The sequence below is a fragment of the Myotis myotis genome, unplaced genomic scaffold (assembly GCF_014108235.1).
Source record: "Myotis myotis isolate mMyoMyo1 unplaced genomic scaffold, mMyoMyo1.p scaffold_m19_p_1, whole genome shotgun sequence".
Lineage (NCBI taxonomy): Eukaryota > Metazoa > Chordata > Mammalia > Chiroptera > Vespertilionidae > Myotis > Myotis myotis.
In genome coordinates, this window is record NW_023416313.1 from 218,323,197 (window position 1) to 218,346,308 (window position 23,112).

General features: G+C 52.5%; 1 protein-coding gene across 1 annotated transcript in view; it reads left to right on the forward strand.

Moving 5' to 3' along the window:
- The window catches only part of LGMN (legumain), a 40,287-nt gene extending 27,768 nt beyond the window's left edge, over positions 1-12,519 (forward strand). The window contains exons 4-14 of the mRNA XM_036316277.1: positions 141-222; positions 3,913-3,998; positions 5,113-5,188; positions 5,629-5,691; positions 6,421-6,487; positions 7,319-7,437; positions 7,524-7,613; positions 8,503-8,703; positions 10,280-10,450; positions 11,996-12,063; positions 12,327-12,519. Coding sequence (XP_036172170.1) covers positions 141-222; positions 3,913-3,998; positions 5,113-5,188; positions 5,629-5,691; positions 6,421-6,487; positions 7,319-7,437; positions 7,524-7,613; positions 8,503-8,703; positions 10,280-10,450; positions 11,996-12,063; positions 12,327-12,369 — 1,066 coding nt within the window. The 3' untranslated portion in view covers positions 12,370-12,519. The remainder of the gene's footprint in view (positions 1-140; positions 223-3,912; positions 3,999-5,112; positions 5,189-5,628; positions 5,692-6,420; positions 6,488-7,318; positions 7,438-7,523; positions 7,614-8,502; positions 8,704-10,279; positions 10,451-11,995; positions 12,064-12,326) is intronic.
- Positions 12,520-23,112: the final 10,593 nt, after the last annotated feature.

Below are 23,112 nucleotides of genomic sequence, written 5' to 3' on the forward strand. Positions count from 1 at the left end.
AAATCACTGCACTTGATGACTGTCAGGCGATGAGCAGTGTCTTAGACAGACAGACCGTTACTGTCTTTCTGTGTAACGGGCGTAGTTTTGAAGAGAGAGATTTCAGAGACATGTCAGAGTTTGTGTCCTTTGAATTTCAGAAACCCCACTCCAGGAGTTGTGATCAACAGGCCCAACGGCTCGGACGTGTACAAGGGGGTCCTGAAGGACTACACCGGGGAGGTGAGGCCGGCAGCATGTGGCCCTGGTGCCAGATGCATTTATTCTCATTTTTGTGATGATTTTCCTGTTTTGTGTATTTCTGGCATCAGAACCTCACTAAACTGATTTCTGATTGGTGGTTCATATTTGTATTAGGATATGTGCTTGAGTAATTTTTGAGAGCTTTGATGGAAAGTAGAAGGAAAAAAGGAAAGAAAACAGTAAGAAATAAGTTGTAGTCTACCAATCTTTAGTTTCCAGTCTTTATATGTATTTACTAGAGGCCCAGTGCACAAAAATTTGTGCACTTTGGGGGGAGGGGGGACCCCTCAGCCCGGCCTGTGACCTCTCGCAGTCTGGGACCCCTTGGGGGATGACCACCTGCTGACTTAGGCCTGTTCCCCGGGGGATTGGGCCTAAGATGGCAATCAGACATCCCTCTGGCAGCCCGGCAGCCCTTGGGGGATGTCCACTTGCCAGTGGAGAGCAGACCTAAGCTGCAGTCGGACATCCTTAGCGCTGCTGAGGAGGCAGGAGAGGCTCCTACCACCACCGCTGTACTGGCAGCCATCAGCCTGGCTTGTGGCTGAGCAGAGCTCCCCCATGTGGGAGCGCACTGACCACCAGAGGGCAGCTCCTGCATTGAGCGTCTGCCCCCTGGTGGTCAGTGTGTGTCATAGTGACCAGTCATTCCCAGTCTTTCTGCTGTTAGGGTCAGTTTGCATATTACCCTTTTACTACATAGGATAGAGGCCTGGTGCACGGGTGGGGGCTGGCTGGTTTGCCATGAAGGGTGTCCCGGATCAGGGTGGGGGTCCCGCTTGGGTGCCTGGCCAGCCTGGGTGAGGGGCTGATGGCTGTTTTCAGGCTGGCCACACCCCCTTTAGGGTGGGGGTCCCCACTGGGGTGCCTGGCCAGTCTGGGTGAGGGGCTGAGGGCCGTTTTCAGGCTGGCTGGGACTGAAGCTCCTAGCCTCTCCTTTTTTCTCTTTTTTTTCCTGGGATTTATTTACCTCCTATAATTGAAACATTGTTGCCATCACTGGCGCTCTCAGCTCAGGCCGCGGCCTGCTGAAAGCAGGTTTCTGGGGTTTGTTTAGCTTCTATAATTGAAATGTTGTTGCTTTCGGGCTCAGAGCCGGGCGGCGGCAGGCGGGGAACCTTGGCTTCCTCCATCACTGGAGCAAGCAAGCCTCCTGCTCGCTTCAGCTGCGTGGCTGCTGGCCGCCATCCTTGTTGGCAGTTAACACATTGCGTACCGCATAGAAATCTCTAAGACATACGCCAGGGACCGCACGGTTTTGGGCAAACTGCACGTTATTTAAATTATCATAATGCACTTTAGGTGTTTTTCAATAATTATTTTTATTTACAAAAACAATTAAACAATTAAAGTTCCTAGTACTTTTTTAACGTATGGTACTGCGTAAAACGTTTTCCTCTATGAAGAGGTACCAAACAAAATTTACATGAGTATCTAGATTCGCTCCTTTTTCCATGGGCGTGAGAAACGAGAACACTCATGAGCGGTCCTTAACAGATGGCGCATGAAACACGAGAAAACTCCTGAGCGGTACGAAATGTGTTAATTTGCATATTGCCCTGATTAGCCAATGGGAAGCGTAGCGGAGGTACAGTTAATTACCCTTTTTGTCTTTTATTAGATAGGATTGATTTTTAGAGAGGAAGAGAGAGACAGAGAGAGAGAGTGTGAGAAACATCGGTGAGAGACATACATGGATCATCTGCCTCCTGCACTCCTCACACTGGGGATCCAGCCCCCAACTCGGGCATGTGGCCTGACCAGGAATAAAACAGTGACCTCCTGGTTCATAGGTTGACGCTCAACCACTGAGCCACTCTGGCCGGGCTTCATCATCTCCTTTTCTTACTATGAGAGGGATCTTTCAGGAACTGATATTCCTGGTGATAAGTGTTTCTCTGAAGTTTAGCAGTCCTTTCAGTTTCAGTGTTCTCTCTTAAATTCAAGTACAGTTAAATTGAATTTACATGTAATATGGATGATCCCTTCTTTATGAAATTGTTTCTACATAATTTTACAGGGTGGGGCCAAAGTTGGTTTACAGGTTTACAGTTTGTATGGGAAAGAATACAAAAATTAATAAAGAATAAACTTTCATGTACTTACAACTGTAAACCTACTTTGGCCCCACCCTGTGTAAGGAAATGTCTGGAATCGAAGTGGTGGGATTTTTGTTCCCCTTGGTGCTTTCCTGTGTTGCTTTGTTTTCAATGAGTATCAGTTTAGAAAGTCTCCTTTAGGGACATCCCATGTCCTCAGGATTTGGCCTTTTAGGCGACAAGCTGGGCAAGGGTGGGCCCAGTGCAGACGTTCCTTGCTGGGGTCCTGCCCCAGCAGGTCCAGGGGTCCCCAAAGGTGTGGACGGAGTCGGCGAAGACTATCCACCCTCTTCCTACGGTGGAGTCCTATCCATCCCGAGAGTGGGGCTTACCTAGGGGTCCCAGTTCGGGCGCCAGATGCCGGGGTCCAGCCCCAGCAGGTCCAGGGGTCCCCAAAGGCGTAGACGGAGTCGGCGAAGAAGGAAGGACACGGAGACAGCGTTCAGTTGATCAGCAGCCTAGCCAGGATCTCCAGCCAGGATCTCCAGCCAAGTTCTGGTCTGGATCTCCAGAGAGGTTCTGCTTAGGATCTCCTGCCAGGGTCTGTGTCCATGTTCTCTTGCTAGGTTCCCCAGCCAGGTTCTATAGCCATGTTCCCTCGCTAGGTTCTCCAGCCAGGTTCTGTCCAGGTTCTCCAGCCAGGTTCAGTCACCAGGTTCTAGTCAGGTTCTCTTGCCAATTTCTGTAGTCAGGTTCAGTCCAGGATCTTTTGCCATGTTCTCTCGCTAGGTTCTGTCTCTAGGTTCTGAGGCCAGTTTCTGTCCAGGATCTTTTGCCATGTTCTCTCCAGCGAAGTTCTTCTGTCTCTAGAGAACGTTCTGTGTAGGTTCTGTGCCTAGGTTCTGTCTCTCTTGGTTCTCTCTTCTAAGTTCTGTGTGTAGGTTCTGTCTTCTCTTGTCTTGTTACATCTGTATTTATACCAGTTGACTCCAATCCTATCAATCTCTATTCCAAAGGTTAGGGCGTTTCTTATCTCCATTCCAGGGAGTAAAGATTATGTAGCTTAAGCATGATTGTTCATAGTTAAAGTGATTAATTACCCGCCTGGCACTTAGTTAAGAGGTTTTATTCCCTCCCTAACTTCAGGGGAAAATCCCTACCTGGGGAAACAACCTTTCTCAGAGACCTTGGTTAAAACACATAGTGCCAAGAAGGTGAGCAAACATATTAAGAACAGTATGCCATATATGCCAGGTCCCTTGAAACAGCAAGCATGGACCGGCTTCCGGCAGTTCCTGCTGCCTCTTTGCCTTCTCCCGGGTGATATGCTCTTCCTCTACCTCCTACCCTACTGCCCGGCACCTTCGGGTCTCTCCGCACGGCCTTTCTAGCGGCCGAGAAGGAACGCAGGCTTGCTCAGTGCATCAGCCAGAGACGAGATGTTCTTTGAGGAGAGGCCATGCACATGTCCCGGAGACATCAGCCTTATTGGGTCTTCCTTGGTTCCCAAGCGTTTGCTCTTAAACCTCGGGCCCTGGAGATGTGTGGGCTGGTGGCCCGGGTCTGCACAGACTCAGCAAACCTCTGACTTGGAATGACACGCCTGACTTCAACTCCCACTTCCTTGTAGGATGTCACACCGAAAAATTTCCTTGCTGTGCTGCGAGGCGATGAAGAAGCAGTGAAGGGCATAGGGTCCGGAAAGGTCTTGAAGAGGTAATGCCTGCTCGCTTTACGCCATCACACTTTTCTGAATGACCTGGCAGCCCAGAATCGAGTTGGTCTTGGCTCCCGACTTGGGAAACGGCAGAGCGGGGTGCTCTGTCCTGAGTTAAGACCGGTCGTGCAGGTTGGATGGCTCCTTTGGCAGCCCATTGCTGCACCACGTTAACCCTGTGACCCAGGGTCCCCCATCACGGATCCTAGTGCTGTACATTCCACAGCCAGTGGCACATCCCGAGACTGGTGTGAAGCCCCGCAGCTGTCAGGTCACAGGGCCACACCTGCCGCCAGCCCTGTTCTCTGATCACGGGGCAGCGCAGTGGGGGGAGCACACTCATGAGTCCGGAGCTAACCTTTGTGGTGGGAAAGCTCATACCAGTGCTTGCCCCGACGCCTGTGGGCGAGAGATGTGTCCTCTTTAGCTTCTCTTTCTGTAGCATTTTCACATGATGTCAGGGCCTTTAAAAGCATGCCTTCAGAGAGTCCCAGGTACTTGGCAAACAGCACTGTTTCTCTCACTCTAGGGAGACCTGGGCATAGTAAGCTCATGTGCGTTAGAGCAGAGATGGACAGTTGTGTGGGATGCACCAAATTGGTTCCAAGGTAGCTAGCACATTTCTGCAGACTCGAAGCAGCGCCCCGAGTGGAATCCCTGGCGAGGGTGGGCAGGTGGGGTCCCTGACTGTGCAGGCCCGGGGCCCGGAGGGAGCTGGAGCTGCAGGACACGTTTGGATGTGTGTCGTGGCTCCCTTACTCATTTGGGGGACATCTGGTTAGAGCATGTGACTGCTTGGGATGAGGCCCAATTGCCAAAGGACCCTGCTCTGCAAATCACACCTGGTCTGTCTGATGATCTGCTCAGCACGGGTCTCCTCCTGACTCAGTCCCAGGCCCTAGGATTTGCCTTGTGCTCAGAATAGCACTCAGCTGGTCAGAGGGCGGCAGGCCTTGTGTTCCTTTTTGTACCTGGGTGGGGGACTGTAGTCCACAAACTTCTTAGTTTTGGTTTTTTTAGGGGGTGGGTGGGGTGGGGTGGATGGGTAAGGGCGACTTTTCAGAGAAATAGAATAGGAAACGGTGGACTCTGACTCTCGTTCTCTTGTGGCAGCGGCCCCCAGGATCACGTGTTTGTTTACTTCACTGATCATGGAGCTACTGGACTACTGGCCTTTCCTAACGACGATGTGAGTTTTCCTCAACACGAGGGTGGGGAGCAGAACGCGGTGGTGCCATTAAACCCTCGATGTGGGTTCCTGGCGTCCCACCAGGGAGGTGTGTGGGGCACACATTTAGCAGCTTGAAATCTCCCTGGGGCACCCCCTCGGCCACTTTTCCTGACATTTTTCCACATATCACTGCCTCAGGGGCTGTCTCAGCACCTGGGAGCCTTGCCCTTCACACAGTAATAGACCCCTGTCCCTGAATGCTGTGGGCAGAGTGAGGAGTGCGGAAGCATGTTCTGTCCTTTTTAAATCTGTGAATAAACCCTTGGGTGACTGGCGTCTGGATGCTGCTCACTAGGACTGTTTCTGGGGATCGGTAAATAGAATTCCAAAGCGCATTGGGACTTCACTGTGGGTTACCTGGAGGTCCTGATCTGAATGCCAGTGTTCTTACCTTTTAGCTTCATGTGAAGGACCTGAATGAGACCATCAAGTACATGTACAAACACAGGAAGTACCAAAAGGTAAGGTTGGCTTTGGGGTGGCTGTAGGGGGGCGGTACGAGGAAGGCAGCGGACGCAGCGCCCACCTCCAGGATGTGCCTCTGACTCTGGGCGGCAGTGTTTTCTGGAAAGAGGGCCCTTTTGGTCAGTTTCCCAGGATGGACCTTTTCTGCTCCTAGGGCTTTAGCTAGTAGATCAGAATCACGGGCATCTTGTTGCAACAAAGAGTTTGACTCAGGTCTGGGGAGAGGCCTGAGAATTTGCCCTCGAGTTGGCGCTGAGCTGCTGGGCCTGGGACCGTACCTTGAGGAGCACTGTTCCTAGGACTGTCAGCAACGTGGGGCAGTTGGGAGGAACATGTCACCATGTTATTTTCACCTTGGCCCTCGCTCGCCTGTAGCATCCTTAATAGAAGCTGCACAGCTCAGGCCCGGACGTGGTGGCACCGTGGGAAGACAGCCGGCCGCCCCAGCTCCCCATGCTGGACGGTGAAAGTGTCCTTTGCATCGTCTGAGGCTCCATTTTCCCGCATTCTTTCAGCTAATAGATCGTTTATTCTTTTAGTGACGAATAAACCCGAGTCTTTCTGGTCTGTGTGGCAGCAGCTTCTGCAGCCTCTGGCAGCAGAGATGTCTCCCAAAGCAAAAGCGAAAGACTCTTAGGGTGGGTCAGAGCAGGCAGAGCCGAAGCAGCTTTGGGGAGCGTCTGCCTGGCCGAGGGCTGAGCCCACCTGTCTCGTTCACCTCGCAGATGGTGTTCTACATTGAAGCCTGCGAGTCTGGGTCCATGATGAGACACCTGCCCACCGACATCAATGGTAGGTGGTGGGAGCCCTGGCCTCTGGGCCAGGCCGGGTGAGCCCGTGGCTCGCGGGTGCAGTTGGTCAATCTCTGATTCTGCCACTGTGAAGAACCAAGACGTCTACATAAGCGGGGGCCTAGGGCAGCCGTCAAAGTGGGGAGATAGGTGTGGGCAGCGCTGGGCTCCCTCTAGTCCTCGGGGATTAGTGGCCAGAAAAGAAGGAATCAGCACGTGAGTGTCACGGTGCTCGTCCAGGATTTGTAAAGCTCCGTGGATCCACCATCGCCGTCTTGGGACTGGCCCGGTCCTCTGAGGCGTGGTGCTTGCTGGCTCTGGTCTTGGCCAGGTGACTACCCTCTTGACCCTCAGGTATTCCGCCTGTAAAATGGGTGTAACGATAACGCCTGTTTATTTGTTTATCATTTTAAGTGATAACATTTGTCAGGCACAGTTTTGAGCCTGAAATGGTGGCTATTGCAGAGGTTGAGCCAGCCTGTTCCGTCCGTAAATGTTAACTCTCTCCAGAAACTAAGTGCGGTGCGTGTTCTTCCAGTTGCCGGAGCTGTTGAAATCTTGCAGATTATTCCAGAACAGCTCCATGTCCTAAAAGCCCGCGTGCCTGGTTACTGCTGTCCCAAGTGCCCATCAGCTGGCTTCTCCTCCTTCCACGTGTCATTTGAGTCGCGTAATCGTAACTGAGCGAACAGCGCTGGGTGCGCGGCGTCTCCCCGCCCTCCCGTGCTGACCGAGGATGGCACTTTGCACCAGAGGAGGAAAGACTCAGCTTCACGTGGGATCCACAGCAGAGAATAAAACGTGACTGAAAGGTGTCTTTAATCCCTCGCAGTTTATGCAACGACTGCCGCCAATCCCGACGAGTCATCCTACGCCTGTTACTACGATGAGCAGAGGTCCACGTACCTGGGGGACTGGTACAGCGTCAACTGGATGGAGGACTCGGACGTGGTGAGCCCTGCAGGGGCAGGCTGTCCAGCTGAGGCTTAGCCTTCAGGCTGGGATGGTCGAGGGACCTACTGTTCACATTTTTGCAGGAGGACTTGACCAAGGAGACTCTCCACAAGCAGTACCAGCTGGTAAAGACCCACACCAACACCAGCCACGTCATGCAGTATGGGAACAAGGTGAGTCTTGTCGGTCCCCAGTCCCTGGCCGCGGACGTTAAGTCTTGGTGAAGGAGCGGGGCCTGGGGGAGAGATGGCTGGCGTAGGGGTGGCCTCGCCTCTCATGGGCACTCCATCCCTGGAACCTGATTAGGCTTTGGAATCGGACCTTGCTAGGGTCAAACTGGCAAAGTCGTGAGACTTAGGGGCAAGCTACCTAACCTGGGTCTCCATTTCCTCCATTGTCAGAGCCCTCGCCTGTGGGGTAATTAGGGGCATTCAAGAAGGTCATGCGTGAGAAACACTAAACACGGGCCAGGCACACGGGGAGGTCCCTCTGTCGGCAGCTGCTCCAGCGTCCCGGGCAGGGCCCACAGAACCCACGCCTCGGATGGCCCGGGTCCTGCCTCGCTCTGCAGGTTGCAGGCGTTACCTTGACCCTTTGGCTGTAAGTTAGAGACGTTCCCCTTCCAACTCTGTCTAGAGCAGGGGTCCTCAAACTACGGCCTGCGGGCCACATGCAAATACAAATATTGTATTTGTTCCCGTTTGTTTTTTTACTTCAAAATAAGATATGTGCAGTATGCATAGAAATCTGTTCATAGTTTTTTTTTTTAAACTATAGTCCGGCCCTCCAACGGTCTGAGGGACAGTGAACTGGCCCCTGTTTAAAAAGTTTGAGGACCCCTGGTCTAGAGGGTCTTGGGTCATGAAATAGGTTCACCAGGGCTGTCTGGACAAGGTCGCAGCCAGTTTTCAGGCTGCGATGCTGGCCCTTCAGTGGTACCGAAACTATGCGGCGTGAACTGTGGGCCTCCAGGACCAGGATGAGGCTGGCCCATCTGCTCTTCCCATTCCAACCCGTTTCTCTCTCTCTCTCTCCAACCCCCCCCCCCCCCCCCCCCCGCAGTCCATCTCTACCATGAAACTGATGCAGTTCCAGGGTGTGAAACACAGAGCCAGCGCCCCCATCTCCCTGCCTCCCGCCCCCCACCTGGACCTCACTCCGAGCCCCGAGGTGCCCCTCATGATCATGAAGCGGAAGCTGATGCTCACCAACGACCTGCAGGAGTCCAGGCGCCTTGTCGAGCAGATCCACAGGCACCTGGAGGTGAGTCCTGGGACGGGGGCCGCTCCCAGCCTCGCGCGCTGGGCCTCTGCCTCCCGAGTGCTGCGGGGAGCCGGGGCCGAGCTCCGGGGCCACCCCTCCTCCTGCACGTGAGAGTTTGGGAAAGGATCCTGGCTGTGGTTTCTGTGTAGATAGAAGGCCCTGAGCAGGGCAGAGGTGGTCTTCATTCGTGATTGGTGGCTGACCTTGACCTCCGGTGCAGGGAGCAAAGGAGTAGGGCCTTTGCTGTGTCCTGCCCAGAGCCCACGGCAGATGGGCGGGTATGTTTTCCCTTTCATTCCTGGTTGCTTAGACGTTTTCATTTTGATGCTTGGTGAGTTATTAATCATATTTATATATTTTAAATCCAATCTACTAAAATGTCTACTGCCTTAGGAAACCCTAGTCAGAGCCTAAAGTCCTTCAGATGCTTGGGCTGTCCTTTATGGTCACGGAGTTTGTTGTTAGTAGCTCGTCCGCTTGCTTGGAGCTGGCAGAATTACCTGGCAAATCACCGCTGTGCAGCGAGCACCCCCAGGCGGGCACCCACTGGGGTGCTGGGCGGGGCTGGCGGTCCCGGCAGCAGAGCCAGCTCCATGTTCACGCTGTCCCCTCATCAGCAAGCACGGGGATTGACGTGCTGGGCGGAGCGTGGCCTGAGTTTTCCAGAGAAGAGAAACATCTGTGATGTGTTTTAAATGCATATACAGGGTGGGGCTACAGTTGGCTTACAGTTTGCACAAAACACGGTTATTCTTGCGTTGTTATTTAGTAACTATTGTGTAATTTCCCATAGGAACAACGTAAACTTACTTTTCCTCACCCTGTATCTGATCCCTGCGGTGGGTCTCTCGCACTGTTGCGCTGTAATAACCAGGACATAATGCACTTTGTCCATCCCACAGTGTGACCAGCATTGTTATACTTCTTTAGCTTTAGGCCGATTTACACTCTTAAAGTTATTCACCCCGGAGAGCTAATATTTATGTGGGTTATATCAGTATTTCCTGCATTAGAAATGAACACTGAGATTTAAAAAGTATTAAGTCATTTAGAAATGAAAATAATTTTTGTTACTGTTAATCCTTACCCGAGGATATTTTTCAATTGGTTTTTTAGAGAGAGTGGAAGGGAGGGATAGAAGGTGGGGAAAGAGAGAGAGAGAGAGGGAAAGAGTATGTGAGAGAGACACATCCATTGGTTGCCTCCCACCCTGCCCTGACCAGAACCAGGGACTCAAGCCTGCAACCCAGGTACATGTCTCTGATCGGGAATCAGCCCTTGACCCTTTGGACATCAGTCTATTTGGGAGTTGAGCCTTTCCCTTCTTTCCGTGGAGTGGGACCTTTGCCTGCTCCTAAGCTATTTAGATGCCAATATGTCCGTAAGGCACGGGATTCTCAAGGTCTTCGGCTGTCACAGGCGCCACATCTTCCGCCGCCTGCAGGGTGCACCTGTTGGCGTCTGTTTTAACATACGGGGGTGGCGGCTGTGGGAAGAGAAGCTCCTGACCCACCCAGGGTCCCGAGAGAGGCCTGGTGAAGTACAACACCTTTCAAAAAGATGCGTTTCCTCACAGAGCAGGCATATCATGGAGAAGTCGGTGCGAAAGATCGTCTCCTTGCTCACGAGGTCCGATGACGAGGCGGAGAGGCTCCTGTCCGAGAGGGCCCCGCTCACGGCGCACAGCTGCTACCAGGCCGCCGTGTCCCACTTCCGCACGCACTGCTTCAACTGGCACTCCCCCACGGTAAGCCGGGCCGGGCGGGGCTGCTGCGGCTACGCCCCGGCTCCCCTGGGCCAGCGGGGCCTTGCCCTGCATCCTAACCCCAAAGCTACAGCACTGTCCCAGGAACCTTGTCACAGGGTCCACCCAGGCTGAGAACAATGGGCTCATTCAGAGGCCTTCAGCAGGGGTGAGAGGAAGAAGGTTGTCAGACTCGCTGACCATAAGTGCTGGCCCCGTGGGTAGGAGTTCCCCAGCCGTAGATGTCTCAGCTCCCCTTCTCTTCATACCTCTGTCCCTGCCACACCCACTCCTCACCCCTGCCCTCCACACCAGCCACACAGGTTTTTCTCCCTTTTGGATCTGCTCTGGCCGCTCCCCAAGAAATACTGTCGAAGCCAGGCCCTGGCCATGGAGGCGGAGCGGTGCCGAGGGTGGAAGGTCCCAGCAAGCCTCCTCTCCGATCAGGACCACGTGGTGCTTGATCCTTCCGGGGAAGGGTCAGCAACCTGGCCCACAGGTCAAGGCCTGCCCGCAGCCCGTGGGTCCCCTCTTCTCCCCTGTTTTTATAAACAAAGTTTTATTAGGACTCAGCCGCATTTGGTGGTCACATTGCACTGCAGGAGAGCTGAGTGGCCATTCAGCCCGCAGACCACAATACCTGCTCTTCTGGCCCTTCACAGAGAGAGCCTGCCCCTCCTGCTGGAGCTGTGTCCTTCAGTATGGTAGTCACTAGCCTCTTGTGGGGACTTGAATTTAGGTTTAAAATAGTTAAGATGAAGTAACATGTGAAGCCCAGTTCCTTAGCCGCACCAGCCACATTTCATGTGTCCAGTAGCCACACGTGAGCAGCGGCTCCCTCACGGCAGACCCTGCAGCACGTTTCCATCGTGGCCGAAGGCTCCGTCGGGCTGTGATGCGCAGACCGTGGTCACGTGGGCTTCCAAGGAGGGGGTCCTGACGAGAGGTAGCTCTCCAGTATTAGGAAGCTTTTGTTTTTTTCACTTATTTAACACAGTTCTCTCCTTACTCATTTAACAATTTAAAACTTCCCATTTATCGGATGAATATTCTTTGCAATGCTTTTTGCCTCTGGAATTGCACACAGTGAATCTCCTCCTTTTCCTCGTGAGAGTTTTCCGATTCCCCTGAAGTTTTCTTCAAGATGAGCATCTCCGGGTATTCGGGTCTTAGCCTGTTAGAGTCTGGCTTGGCATTCACTTACCATCCGTCTCCCTCATCCCCGTGTCCCTCCCAGAACGAGGTTCCAAGAAGCAGGAGCTGGTGGCCAGGGGAGGTGCTGGGTGCCAGAGGGAGCAGGGCCTGAGGGCTCTCCCCCAGGAGTCCTCACCTGGGCTGCGTGCTCTCGGGGGCCTGCCCACCCACACAGCTGCCTTGGGGGGATGGTTCATAAATCTTACCAGTTTATCAAAAGGTGGGGAGGGGGTCCATGACTCCAAAAAGGTCAAGAATCACTATTCAAGATGCTTCGCCTCTGTCACCATGAAAGTGAAGAGCGGATTGCGTGGTGCGGTGATGTCTGATTGTGTCTGGTCTGTTTCCCTCCAGTACGAGTACGCTCTGAGACATCTGTACGTGCTGGTCAACCTCTGTGAGAAACCCTACCCGATCGACAGGTGAGCCAGCGTAGGGCACTTACAGGCCATTGTCACCCAGAGCAGAGGGCGCGGCGCCGCCCTCCCTCCTGCCAGTGGGCAGCGGGCTTCTGCCTCCGCCTGTAGCCACACGAGACCCGCGGAAGCTGCAGAAATAGCTGCCTTCTCCGTGGCCGTCGTGAGGCGGGCCCGTCACCAGTGACTGCCTGCTCTGGGCTGGGCTACGTTGGTCTCTGCGTCTCCAGAGTTGACCTGCTTCACCAGCTTCTTCCTGTTTCTTGCAGAATAAAATCGTCCATGGACAAGGTGTGCCTTGGCTACTACTGAAACGCTGCCGTCTCGCTGCTTTTCCAAGTGTGAACACCGACCCTGGGAGTGCGCTGGCCGGAGGTGGATGGAGCGAGGGAAGGCCGGGCCTTTCGGAGGGCCTGCTCGCCTTTCCCCCTGCCCGTCTCCTGCAGCCCGTGGGAGGCTCTGAAACCTCAGGTTTGGCCGGTTGAAGGGCCTGTTGGCTTTCCAAGAGGCTCTTTGCCTGTTTGTGTTAAGAGGCAAGGAGTTCGCTTGGGCTGCTGTAGCCAGCGAGAGACTCTCTGGGCTGAGGAGCTGGAAGCTGGAGCCTCGAGTCTTCAGGATGGAAAACTACTTTTAGAAAATAATACAAGTTTTGATTGCTTTTTATGTTTTATTCCTCAATAATGGACAACAATAAAGGTTGTAACTGAAGCCGAGTGTTAATTTGGGGCCCGTGACTCTGCAGTCAGGCCCTGGCCTCCCCTCCTGCCTCCTTCCCGGCCGCCCTGCGTCCGTCCGCCCCTCTGCCGGCCTGCACCGGGCAGCCTCCTGTGCCTCCGCCCCTCTGCCGGCCTGCACCGGGCAGCCTCCTGTGCCTCCGCCCCTCTGCCGCCTGCACCGGGCAGCCTCCTGTGCCTCCGCCCCTCTGCCGGCCTGCACCGGGCAGCCTCCTGTGCCTCTGCCCCTCTGCCGCCTGCACCGGGCAGCCTCCTGTGCCTCCGCCCCTCTGCCGCCTGCACCGGGCAGCCTCCTGTGCCTCCGCCCCTCTGCCGCCTGCCCCGGGCAGCCTCCTGTGCCTCCGCCCCTCTGCCACCTGCCCCGGGCAGCCTCCTGTGCCTCCGCCCCTCTGCCGCCTGCACCGGGCAGCCTCCTGTGCCTCCGCCCCTCTGCCGGCCTCCACCGGGCAGCCTCCTGTGCCTCCGCCCCTCTGCCGCCTGCACCGGGCAGCCTCCTGTGCCTCCGCCCCTCTGCCGGCCTCCACTGGGCAGCCTCCTGTGCCTCCGCCCCTCTGCCGGCCTCCACCGGGCAGCCTCCTGTGCCTCCGCCCCTCTGCCGGCCTGCACCGGGCAGCCTCCTGTGCCTCCGCGCTGCTCTTCCTCTTGCCTCAGTGCCTTGCCCTCCACCTCACAGAGCCTCACCGTGTATCTGGAAGTGCCGCCTCTCCCCCGAACCTTCTTCATCTTCCTCTTCTCCCCACCCTTCTCTCCTGTCTGCGCCTTCTTTGCATCTCTCAGCAGGTGTCAGGGTCGGCCCTTCACCAGTTGTGTGTGTGTGTGTGTGTGTGTCGGGGGGGGGGGGGGGTGCCCTAGGGTTATCGCAGCTCCGCCAGGGCCACGGTGGCCTGACTATGTCCCTTGGCCGGTGCCCGCGCAGGGGGTGCTCACAGTGGGTTCGTTAAAGACATGTAAGAGGAGCAGGAACTGCAGCCACACAGCGGGGTTTTATGCAGCAACGGGAAGGAAAGGAGCCAGTGACATGCCGGACATTAGGCCAAGTGAGAGGAGCCCGTCTGCGCGATCCCATCGATGCCTACAGAGACAGAGCGGGTGGTGCCGAGGCCAGGAAGAGAGGAAACGGGGACAGGGCGCCTGCTAGTGGGCATGAGATTCCTTCTGAGGGGATGGAAATGCTCTAGAAATTGTGGTGGCGATGGTACAGCTCAAATAGACGGAAAGCCATCGAACTGTGCACGCTAAGTGGAAATTATGTGGCTAATTATACTTCACTAAAGCTGTTTTTAAAAATAAGTCATGTAGTGGATGGCTGTTTAGCTAGCCAGCCGGAGAGAAGCGAAGGGGAAAGGTGGCACCCGCTAAGCTGTCACTTACGACCACTGGTGTTCGTGCTGTGGAACCGTTTGGGCAGCGACGCTTTTGAAGTTTGCAGTTAGGAAGGGAAGGTGGGAGACTGGCAGGCAGGGTTATGTCTTGACAACTCAAGGGGGATACTTTATTTCTAACGGCTGTTTTTTGTGTTGTTTTTTTTTTTATCACCACAAACACCCTTTCTCAGTAAGGCTCTCATAGGCTAATCAAGTGACTTCAGGATAAAGAACGCATTGTCTGGGTTTGGGGCACTCTAGGGTTTTCCGTAACAAATACAAGGTCACTGCATGTGTTTATCGCTCATGCCCAACATGGGCAACCTCCGTGCTGGCTGATGTTCAAAGAAATTCAAATACTGAAAAGAAGTTTTAAAGGGAGTGTCTTAAAAGGCCTCAAGACTCTGGGGTAAAAGCTCTGGTTTTCCTAGAACTGTTAGCTGCCCTCTTGATCCGCTTCGCTCTTTGTCATCTGTAGAAATGAAGTACATCTGCCTATTTAACAAACGGAAGTGCGAATGTTCATGGTGCTAAAGGGGAAAGCAGCTGTGTTTCATTTATCAAATAAACGACGATTTCATAATCTCAACACTTTGCTGTTTTCTCCTGTGGTTGGTGGGTCTCACCCCTGTAGAGCGCCATTTCCTCTAAGGGCTTAGATTTCTATTGTGGGTGACCTTTCCATGTGCGTCACAACTAGGACCAGCGTTTTTTCTCTATATCCAAAACTAGAGGCCCGGTGCGTGAAATTCATGCGGGGGGGGGGGGGGGGCGTGGTGTCCCCTCAGCCCAGCCTGCACCCTCTCCAATCTGGGACCCCTCGGGGGATGTCCGACTGCCGGTTTAGGCTCAATCCCAGGGATCGGGCCTAAACTGGCAGTCAGACATCCCTCTCACAATCCTGGACCGCTGGCTCCTAATCGCTCGCCTTCCTGCCTGGTCGCCCCTACCTGCCCCCCCCCTGCCAGCCTGGTGGCCCCAAACTGCCCCCCCCCCGCAGGCCTGGTGGCCCCTAACTGCCACCACCCCTCCTGCCTGCCTGGTCGCCCCTAACTGCCCCCCCCTGCCAGCCTAATTGCCCCAAACTGTCCTCCCCCCCCCGCAGGCCTGGTAGCCCCTAACTGCCACCACCCCCCCCTGCCAGCCTGGTCGCCTCTTACTGCCCCCCCTTCCATCCTGGTCTCCCCTAACTGCCCCCCTCTGCTGACCTTGTTGCCCCCAACTACCTCCCCTGCCGGCCTGGTCGCCCCTCACGGCCCCCCACTGGCCTGGTTGCCCCATGCAGCCTGCTTGCTCAGTCATTTGGTTGTCCCTCACTAACCCCCCTGCCTGCTTGGTCATAGGCAGCCATCTTGTGAGGGCGTGAGGGCTAATTTGCGTATTACCTCATTATATCAGATGTACAAACACACTGTCTGGCACATGAAGTATGCAGCACAGAAACATTCAGAGCAAAGCTTGACCATCCCTTTTCTCCCCAGAAACCTCACATACAGTTTGGTATTCATCATTAGAATCCCCTTTCTCCATATTTACATACCTAACTACAATTTATGCTTTATTTTTTCCTTTTCATTATAAAGCAAAACATTAAAAACCATTCAAACACAGTGAATTACAAGGCAGACACCCTTGTCACTCCCACTCAGGTCAAGAAATAGAACTTTACCAGCTGCATTGGTCAAGAGTCTCCAGAGAAACAGAACCAACAGGACGTGTGTGCATATACAGAGATTTACCTTAAGGAATTGGCTCCCACGATGGTGGAGACTTGGTGAGTCCAAAATTGCAGGCTGGAGACACGGGAGGAGCCTGTGGTAGACTTCCTTCTTGATCAGGGGAGGTCAGTCTTCATTGTCTGAAGACCTTCAACTGATTGCATGGGACCCACCCGCATTATGGAGGGTAATCTGCTTTGCTCAAAGTCCACTAATTTAAATGTTAATATCCAAAAAACACCCTCACAACTACATCCACAACGTTTGACCAAATATTGGCACTGTGACCCGGCCAAATGGACATAAAACCTTCACGCCAGCCACCTCAAGCCCATTCGTGCTCTATCCCAGTGCCAGCATCGCTCCCCCCAAAAGTAACCTCTCTCCCTGTGTTCTTTTTTTTTCTTTTCTTTTTTAAAAATATATTTTTATTGATTTCAGAGAGGAAGGGAGAGGGAGAGAAAGAAACATCAATGATGTGAGAGAATCATTGATCGGCTGCCTCCTGCACATCCCACACTGGGAATTGAGCCTGCTACCCGGGCATGTGCCCTGATCGGGAATCGAACTGTGACTTCCTAGTTCATAGGTCGGCGCTCAACCACTGAGCCATGCCAGGCCGGCTCTCCCTGTATCCTGTGTGATTTCATCGCAAGTATGCAGCTCTAGACACTAGTCTTACCCATTTTTTTTTTTAAAGGTCATTTCTTCCAGTCTCTAATCTACAGGTTTCCCCCTCATCTCTTCCCCTTCCACTTTCTGCTGAAGACCCAGGCAGCTATTTGTGGAGTTTTTTGGTCTGGATTGCACCGATTGACACTCCGGTGCCATTCGGTATGGTTTGGGCCCCGTGTCTCTTACAAACCAGCAGCGGAATCAGCAGCTTGAGCAGACTCTGGCCGATCTTTGGTGAGAAGGCACACTGTGGCTGGGGTTTGCTCCTTTTTGATGATACAGTGGCTGATCTTCAGTGCATAGATCCATTAATTCATTGAGGAATTGCAAATTGGTGAAATTCTAATTTTATTTTAATTTATTAGCTGGAATAACTTTATAAGGAGTCACTTCCTCCCCTTATCTGCTATATCCACTGGTATAGCTCATGTAAAAAAGGCAGAAAAATCCATTTTATCCTATTTACCTAATTTTAATAAATTGGTTCCTTTCCTCAAAATATGATCCAATAACCTTTCTAAATATCTTGAATTTACAGTTTAAACATATCTAATGGGTTTCAATCCATTGCACTTTACTGAAGCCCAAAGTGTCCTTTTCATGGCCGATGGAATCTTCAGGTTGATTCCCAAAGCCTTCCCCCGCCCCCTTACCTCTCCTCCCAGCCCCTATCCACGCCCACCCCCAGTCTCACTACCCCATTGCCCGTGTCCATGGGCTATACATATAAGTATACAAGAAGTGTAAGTTCTTTGGTTTATCTCTTCTTGTCCCCCCAACCCCACATCGAGGTGTCAGTCTGTTTCGTGCTTCTCCAAAAGCCTTTTGATGTGACCCTAATAAACTTCGGTAGCTTCCTTCCTATCTGGTATTTCAAGATGATCCGTTCTTATCTTGTACATTTCCTGTCCCAAAGCTAGGATCAGCTGTACCTCTAAGAAACCCTGGTTTCTTTTCATGAGAAATGGTATTTTGAGACAACAATCTGAGTGCTACTGTTTCTAGGTCCCTGTGAACGGAGGAGGGGCACTACTCTAGACACATATATGCATGTACATACACTATATATGCACGTGATCAAAGACCTCAGCAGTTCATACTGTTTTCTCCAGTTCCAATTCTGGACGACTAGATTTTAACTTAACCTCATATATATTGTATCTCCTTTCTTCCACATCAGGAATGCTGGTCCTCAAGGGTACAGGGGATGAAACAATTAGAATATCTCAGAGTAATAACATGATACTACCATCAATGATTGTAATCACCAAAAAAAGCTCTACATATGCTATCCCCATTTTCCAGGTTTTTAAATGGTTGGACCTGTATTGCAAACTGCATTCTTTTTAAATCCTCATTAAATTTGGATTGATGGGAGGCAGGTGTTCCAAGTTAAAGTTCATAGGTTTTTTTTAAAATAAAGTATTTTTTATATATTTTTATTGATTTCAGAGAGGAAGGGAGAGAGAAAGACACATCAATGATGAGAGAGAATCATTAATATGCTGCCTACTGCACACCCCCTACTGAGGATCAAGCCCAAAACCCGGGCATGTGCCCTTGACTAGAATGCGAACCCAGGACTCTTCAGTCTGCCGGCCGATGCTCTATCCACTGAGCCAAACGGGCTAGGGCTTCAAGTTCATAGTTTTAAAGAGCTGTCTGCAATGACCCACGCCATGTTTCCACACACGTGCTAGATCCTCAGTGTCTTCCACAGAAGCACATGCTATCGCTAATCACAGGGTCCCATCACGTTTTCGCAGATTTTATTGTGGTTTCACACGTGGTGTCGGATGCTGTGGTGTTGAGCCATGGTTGCTCACCAGGAAACCGGGGGGCACGTACAGAAAACCAGCACGCCCGCTGCAACCCTAGAGCTCTGATCGCGGCTGTCTAGGCGAGGCCCTGGGACCTGGGCTCCTCCGGTGAGTCTAGTGAGCAGCCTGCACTGAGTGTCGCTGCTGGACAGCTTCCCCGCAGGCGCAGGACCAAACCCTAGGTTCCTATCACGCCCACAGGCCTTGCTGACCAGACCAAGACACCTCTCCCTCGTCCCTCGCTCACCACCCTCCAGACACGGGAGCCTCTTTGCTGTTCTCAAACACACCAACCAAATTCCCATGCCAGGGCATTTGCCCTTGTCAGGACCCCTTTCCGGAATGTTCTTCCTCTAGGCATTTGCCCGTCTTGCTCCCTTACTCCATTCACGTCTCTACTCAAATGCCACCTCCTCAGAGAAGCCCTCCGTGGCCACCCATCTAAAATACCAGCCTTCACCGAACTGTACCGCCTTCCTCTGTTTATTTTTGCTTCGTTGCCCTTATCAACACTAGACCTTATATGTTATATATTTAGCGGTCTATCTGGCCAACATCAATGCCTGGAAAACAGTAAAAGCTTAGTAAGTATTTCTGAACAAATGAAGAGTGGATGGGACCAGATGTAAAACAATGCAAGCTCTCACAGGTAGGAAGAGCTCCATAACTGTGAGTTTCTTCCCCAGCTCACAGAAAGCCAGCTGGTTCCGCTGCCTTGTGACAAATTACTAAAAAAACAGCGCCCCCTGCTGGAATTTGCATCTGAGTCCCAGAAGGCATAGAAGCCCACCAATGCCAGTGCCAAGAAACACCTAGATCAGTGATGGCGAACCTTTTGAGCTCGGCGTGTCAGCATTTTGAAAAACCCTAACTTAACTCTGGTGCCGTGTCACATATAGACATTTTTTGATATTTGCAACCATAGTAAAACAAAGACTTATATTTTAGATATCTATTTTATATATTTAAATGCCATTTAACAAAGAAAAATCAACCAAAAAAATGAGTTCGCGTGTCACCTCTGACACGCGTGTCATAGGTTCGCCATCACTGACCTAGATATAGAAATAACCAGCACCTGCGATGCCTTCTGATGTGCATTCATGACAAATTCCCAAGAAGACGTTTCTGACGATTACAAAAGCCTTTGGTTGGTACCACATCTTCCAAAGCAGGTGCTTCCTGCTGCCCTGTGGCCACGACCGGGAACTCCCAGACCGTTTGCGATGACCTTCTTTAGTCAGAAGGAAAGTGCGGGCAGCTGGGCTTTCCTGGAGCCCTTTGACAGAACACCTGTGGTCATTGGAGCAGGCTCCGGCACCGCCAGCGTCTCGGGCTTCCATTTCTTAGAAACAAGAAACAACTGGGGTGACTGTCTTGTTTGGTGGCTTCTGCGGGAGGACAGCTGAGAGAAGTGCCTACAGGCCACCTCTCCAGAGCCCAACCCTGTCTGACCTTGGTCCTCCCATCTGACAGCCCCTGCTCTTACCCGGTCACAGCTAGACGCCATGATTGGGTCTGAGCACTCACTAAATGTCTGTAAGCTCCACGAGGGCAGGCTTTATCCATTATGTACCCCACCCCCCAATACATTAATCCACATTTAACCCAGAGCAGATTACCAAATACCTGGTGAAGGAAGATAACAATCGCTAGCATTTACAGAGCACTCACTGTAGGCCGTGCACTGTAGGAAGCCCACACACTTCCCATACATCAGTTCATAGATTAGGGTGACCCACTCGTCCTGGGGTGCTCAGGACGGTCCCTGGAACTCCCTCAGCCCCTGAAAGATGGGGACGGTTGGTCCCTGTATTCGTCAGCTCAGGCTGCCATAACACTAGACCACAGACTGGGGGGCTTAAGTAACACAACAGAAATGAATTTTCTCACAGTTCGGGGGCCTGGAAGTCCAAGGTCAAGACGCCATCAGGGTTGGTTTCTGGGGCGACCTCGTCCTGGCCTATCTGTTGCTCTCCCTGAGCAGAGGGTTGGTCTCCTCCCTTCTTAGAAGGCCCAGTCCCCTCCCGAGGCCCCTTGCTCCTGCGATGCCGGCTTTAGGGCCTCAATACTTACTGGTCACACATGGGTTGTTACTTTTAGTAGCTGAGTGGGCACACAGGCCTACCTCGTTTTATTGCATTTCACAGGTGTTACAGGTTTGAAGGCAAGAGCCTTCACCAGCAATAAGATTACAAGCCGCTTTATTGCAATACTCACTTTGTTGCGATGGTCTGGAGTTAAACCCCCAATTCTTCTGAGGTGTACCCGTACTAAGAATTCTTTCCAGGTTTATAAACCAAACCAGGGACCCAATTAGGGCTCATGACTTCATTGTAGGTGAGTCTCACTGAAGGTGGGTCTTACCAAAGGTTAAAATCCGGGTGAACGGCAGGGGGCAGCAGAGAAGGTCATTTCTGCCAGAAGGTACCCTGTAGGTGAGGGCTCTTGGCACCTTTTGCTGGAAACTCAAACTGAGCTCTCTGACACATGGCCGGTGCTGCCCTCCTCTCTCCTTCCTGTGGTGATGGGGGACAGAGGCTGTTTAGGGGAGCCCCCTATGAAAGGGAAACTTAAGGGAAACATTTTCTTGACTCAGCACTTAGGACAGGACAGTCCTCAGGCACAAAGGCCGGCCACAGGGACAAACCCTCCGACTCCCACACACGTAGAAAGCTCTTGGGGCTCCAGAACATTCGGCCTTAAGAAGCACAAGGCCTGCTGTAACTGGTTTGGCTCAGTGGATAGAGCGCCGGCCTGCAGACTGAAGGGTCCAGGTTCGATTCCAGTCAAGAGCATGTACCTTGGTTGCAGGCACATCCCCAGTAGGAGGTGTGCAGAAGGCAGCTGGTCGATGTTTCTCTCTATCCCTCCCCCTTCCTCTCTGTAAAAAATCAATAAAATACATTTTTTTAAAAATGCAAAAAGCACAAGGCCGTTTGTTCCAGGGTCGCAGACCTGACCCCTATTCCTTTTGAGTCATTAAACACAGCAGTGGAGCCCGGCCGGCATGGCTCGGTGGTTGAGCGTCAATCTACGAACCAGGAAGTCACAGTTCGATTCCCGGTCAGGGCACATGCCCAGGTGGCAGGCTCGATCCCTAGTGTTGGGTGTGCAGGAAGCAGCCGATCAATGATTCTTTCTCATCATTGATGTTTCTATCTCTCTCTGTCTCCCGTCATCTCTGAAGTCAATAAAAATATATTAAAAACAAACAAACACATCAATGGAACCTACAAGTCTCATTGGAACAAACCACACTTTACATCTAATAAAGGTGCTGATGGCTCTGAATCACCAGGGGTTCGAAGGATGTGGGAACGTGAGACGGAAAGCCATCCTGGTCACACTGCAGGGGGTGCAGGCAAACTTGGGTGCTTGTCACAGGCCTCGGAGCCCCAGGAGGCCCAGGCTCCCTCTCTCTCCTGTTTATTGCCTGTGATCAGGTTGGACACAGAGCCCCTGGCACAAGGGCTCTCTCTAGCAAGCCTGCACGCCTTCTGGCATCACACGATGGAGGCAAATGGAAGGAGAAATGCTTTTCCTTTCTCTGGAGGCCTCTTGGAGAAAGGGGGGCGGACATGGAGAGGGTTCGTGTTTAATGTGGATGAACTTTGAGGTTTGTAAGACGGAAGAAGTTCTGGAGATGGATGGGGAGGATGGTTGTACAGCAGCTCTTAATGCCACTGAACTGTGCACGTAACCTGGCTAAGTGGTCAATTTCATCATGTGTGTTTCACCACCATTAAGCACTAAACAAAATGGGCTGCCCATTCTCTGCCAACCTGTTCTGCTCTCCAGCACCGCCACTAGCCACTCCTCACACCCTCCTCTGCCCCCCAAGCCAGCTGCCCCTCAAGATGAGGCACTGACCCCTGCATGCAAGCTTCACAGCTAATCACCATGACCTTGGAGGGGCCAACACTGGATGCCCACCGGCAATGGGGCGTGCGGAACGTGCATCCACGGGGGAGGGCAGAGCATCACAAGGCCCTTACAGGAGGCCCTGGCTCATTCTAAGGCGGTGAATGCGTTGCATTTTTTCTGTTCAAGCCTTTGAGAGCAGAGTTTACCAGCCTCTCCTCCCTGCACACTGCCCCTGTTGACCATCCTGGCCAGCCCTGGGGTATCCATCTTGGGTTTCAAGAGCACCATTGCCTCTCTGAGGCCCTCCAGAATCCCCTTTGCCCTTGGCCCCTATACAATGCTCACCAGCACATGCTTGCTTCTCACTATGTGAAGGGAGACAGTGCAGCCTGGTGGTTAAGAGCCAGGTCTTTCTGCTCAGTCCTGCTGGGGTTCAAATCCTGGCTCAGCCAACTGGCCTTGGGCAAGGTACATAAGCTGGTAATTCTTCAGTTTTCTTATCTCTAAAACAGGGGTAACAAGACCTTCCGTAGTACTGTTATCAGAATGAAATGGAGTTAACCCATCCAGTCCATTAAGCATTGGCATTGAGACACGGGTTTGTGTAATGACTGGCCAGAGACCAATTGGTAACCACCCTACCTGGCCGGCCCAGCAGTTTTATTCAGCCACTAGCTGATATGACCATGTATATGTATATATGTATGCATATCACATATATGTGTAGATATACTGTATACCCATGTCATATGTATGTGTAGATATGATGATGGCCATTAACAGATAAGACAGGGGTACATACATTCTCCTTTTCCACCCGTACCTGTCACTGAACTGGCCAGCTCTGCCCACAGTAAGCACAGGATGCTGCCAGCAG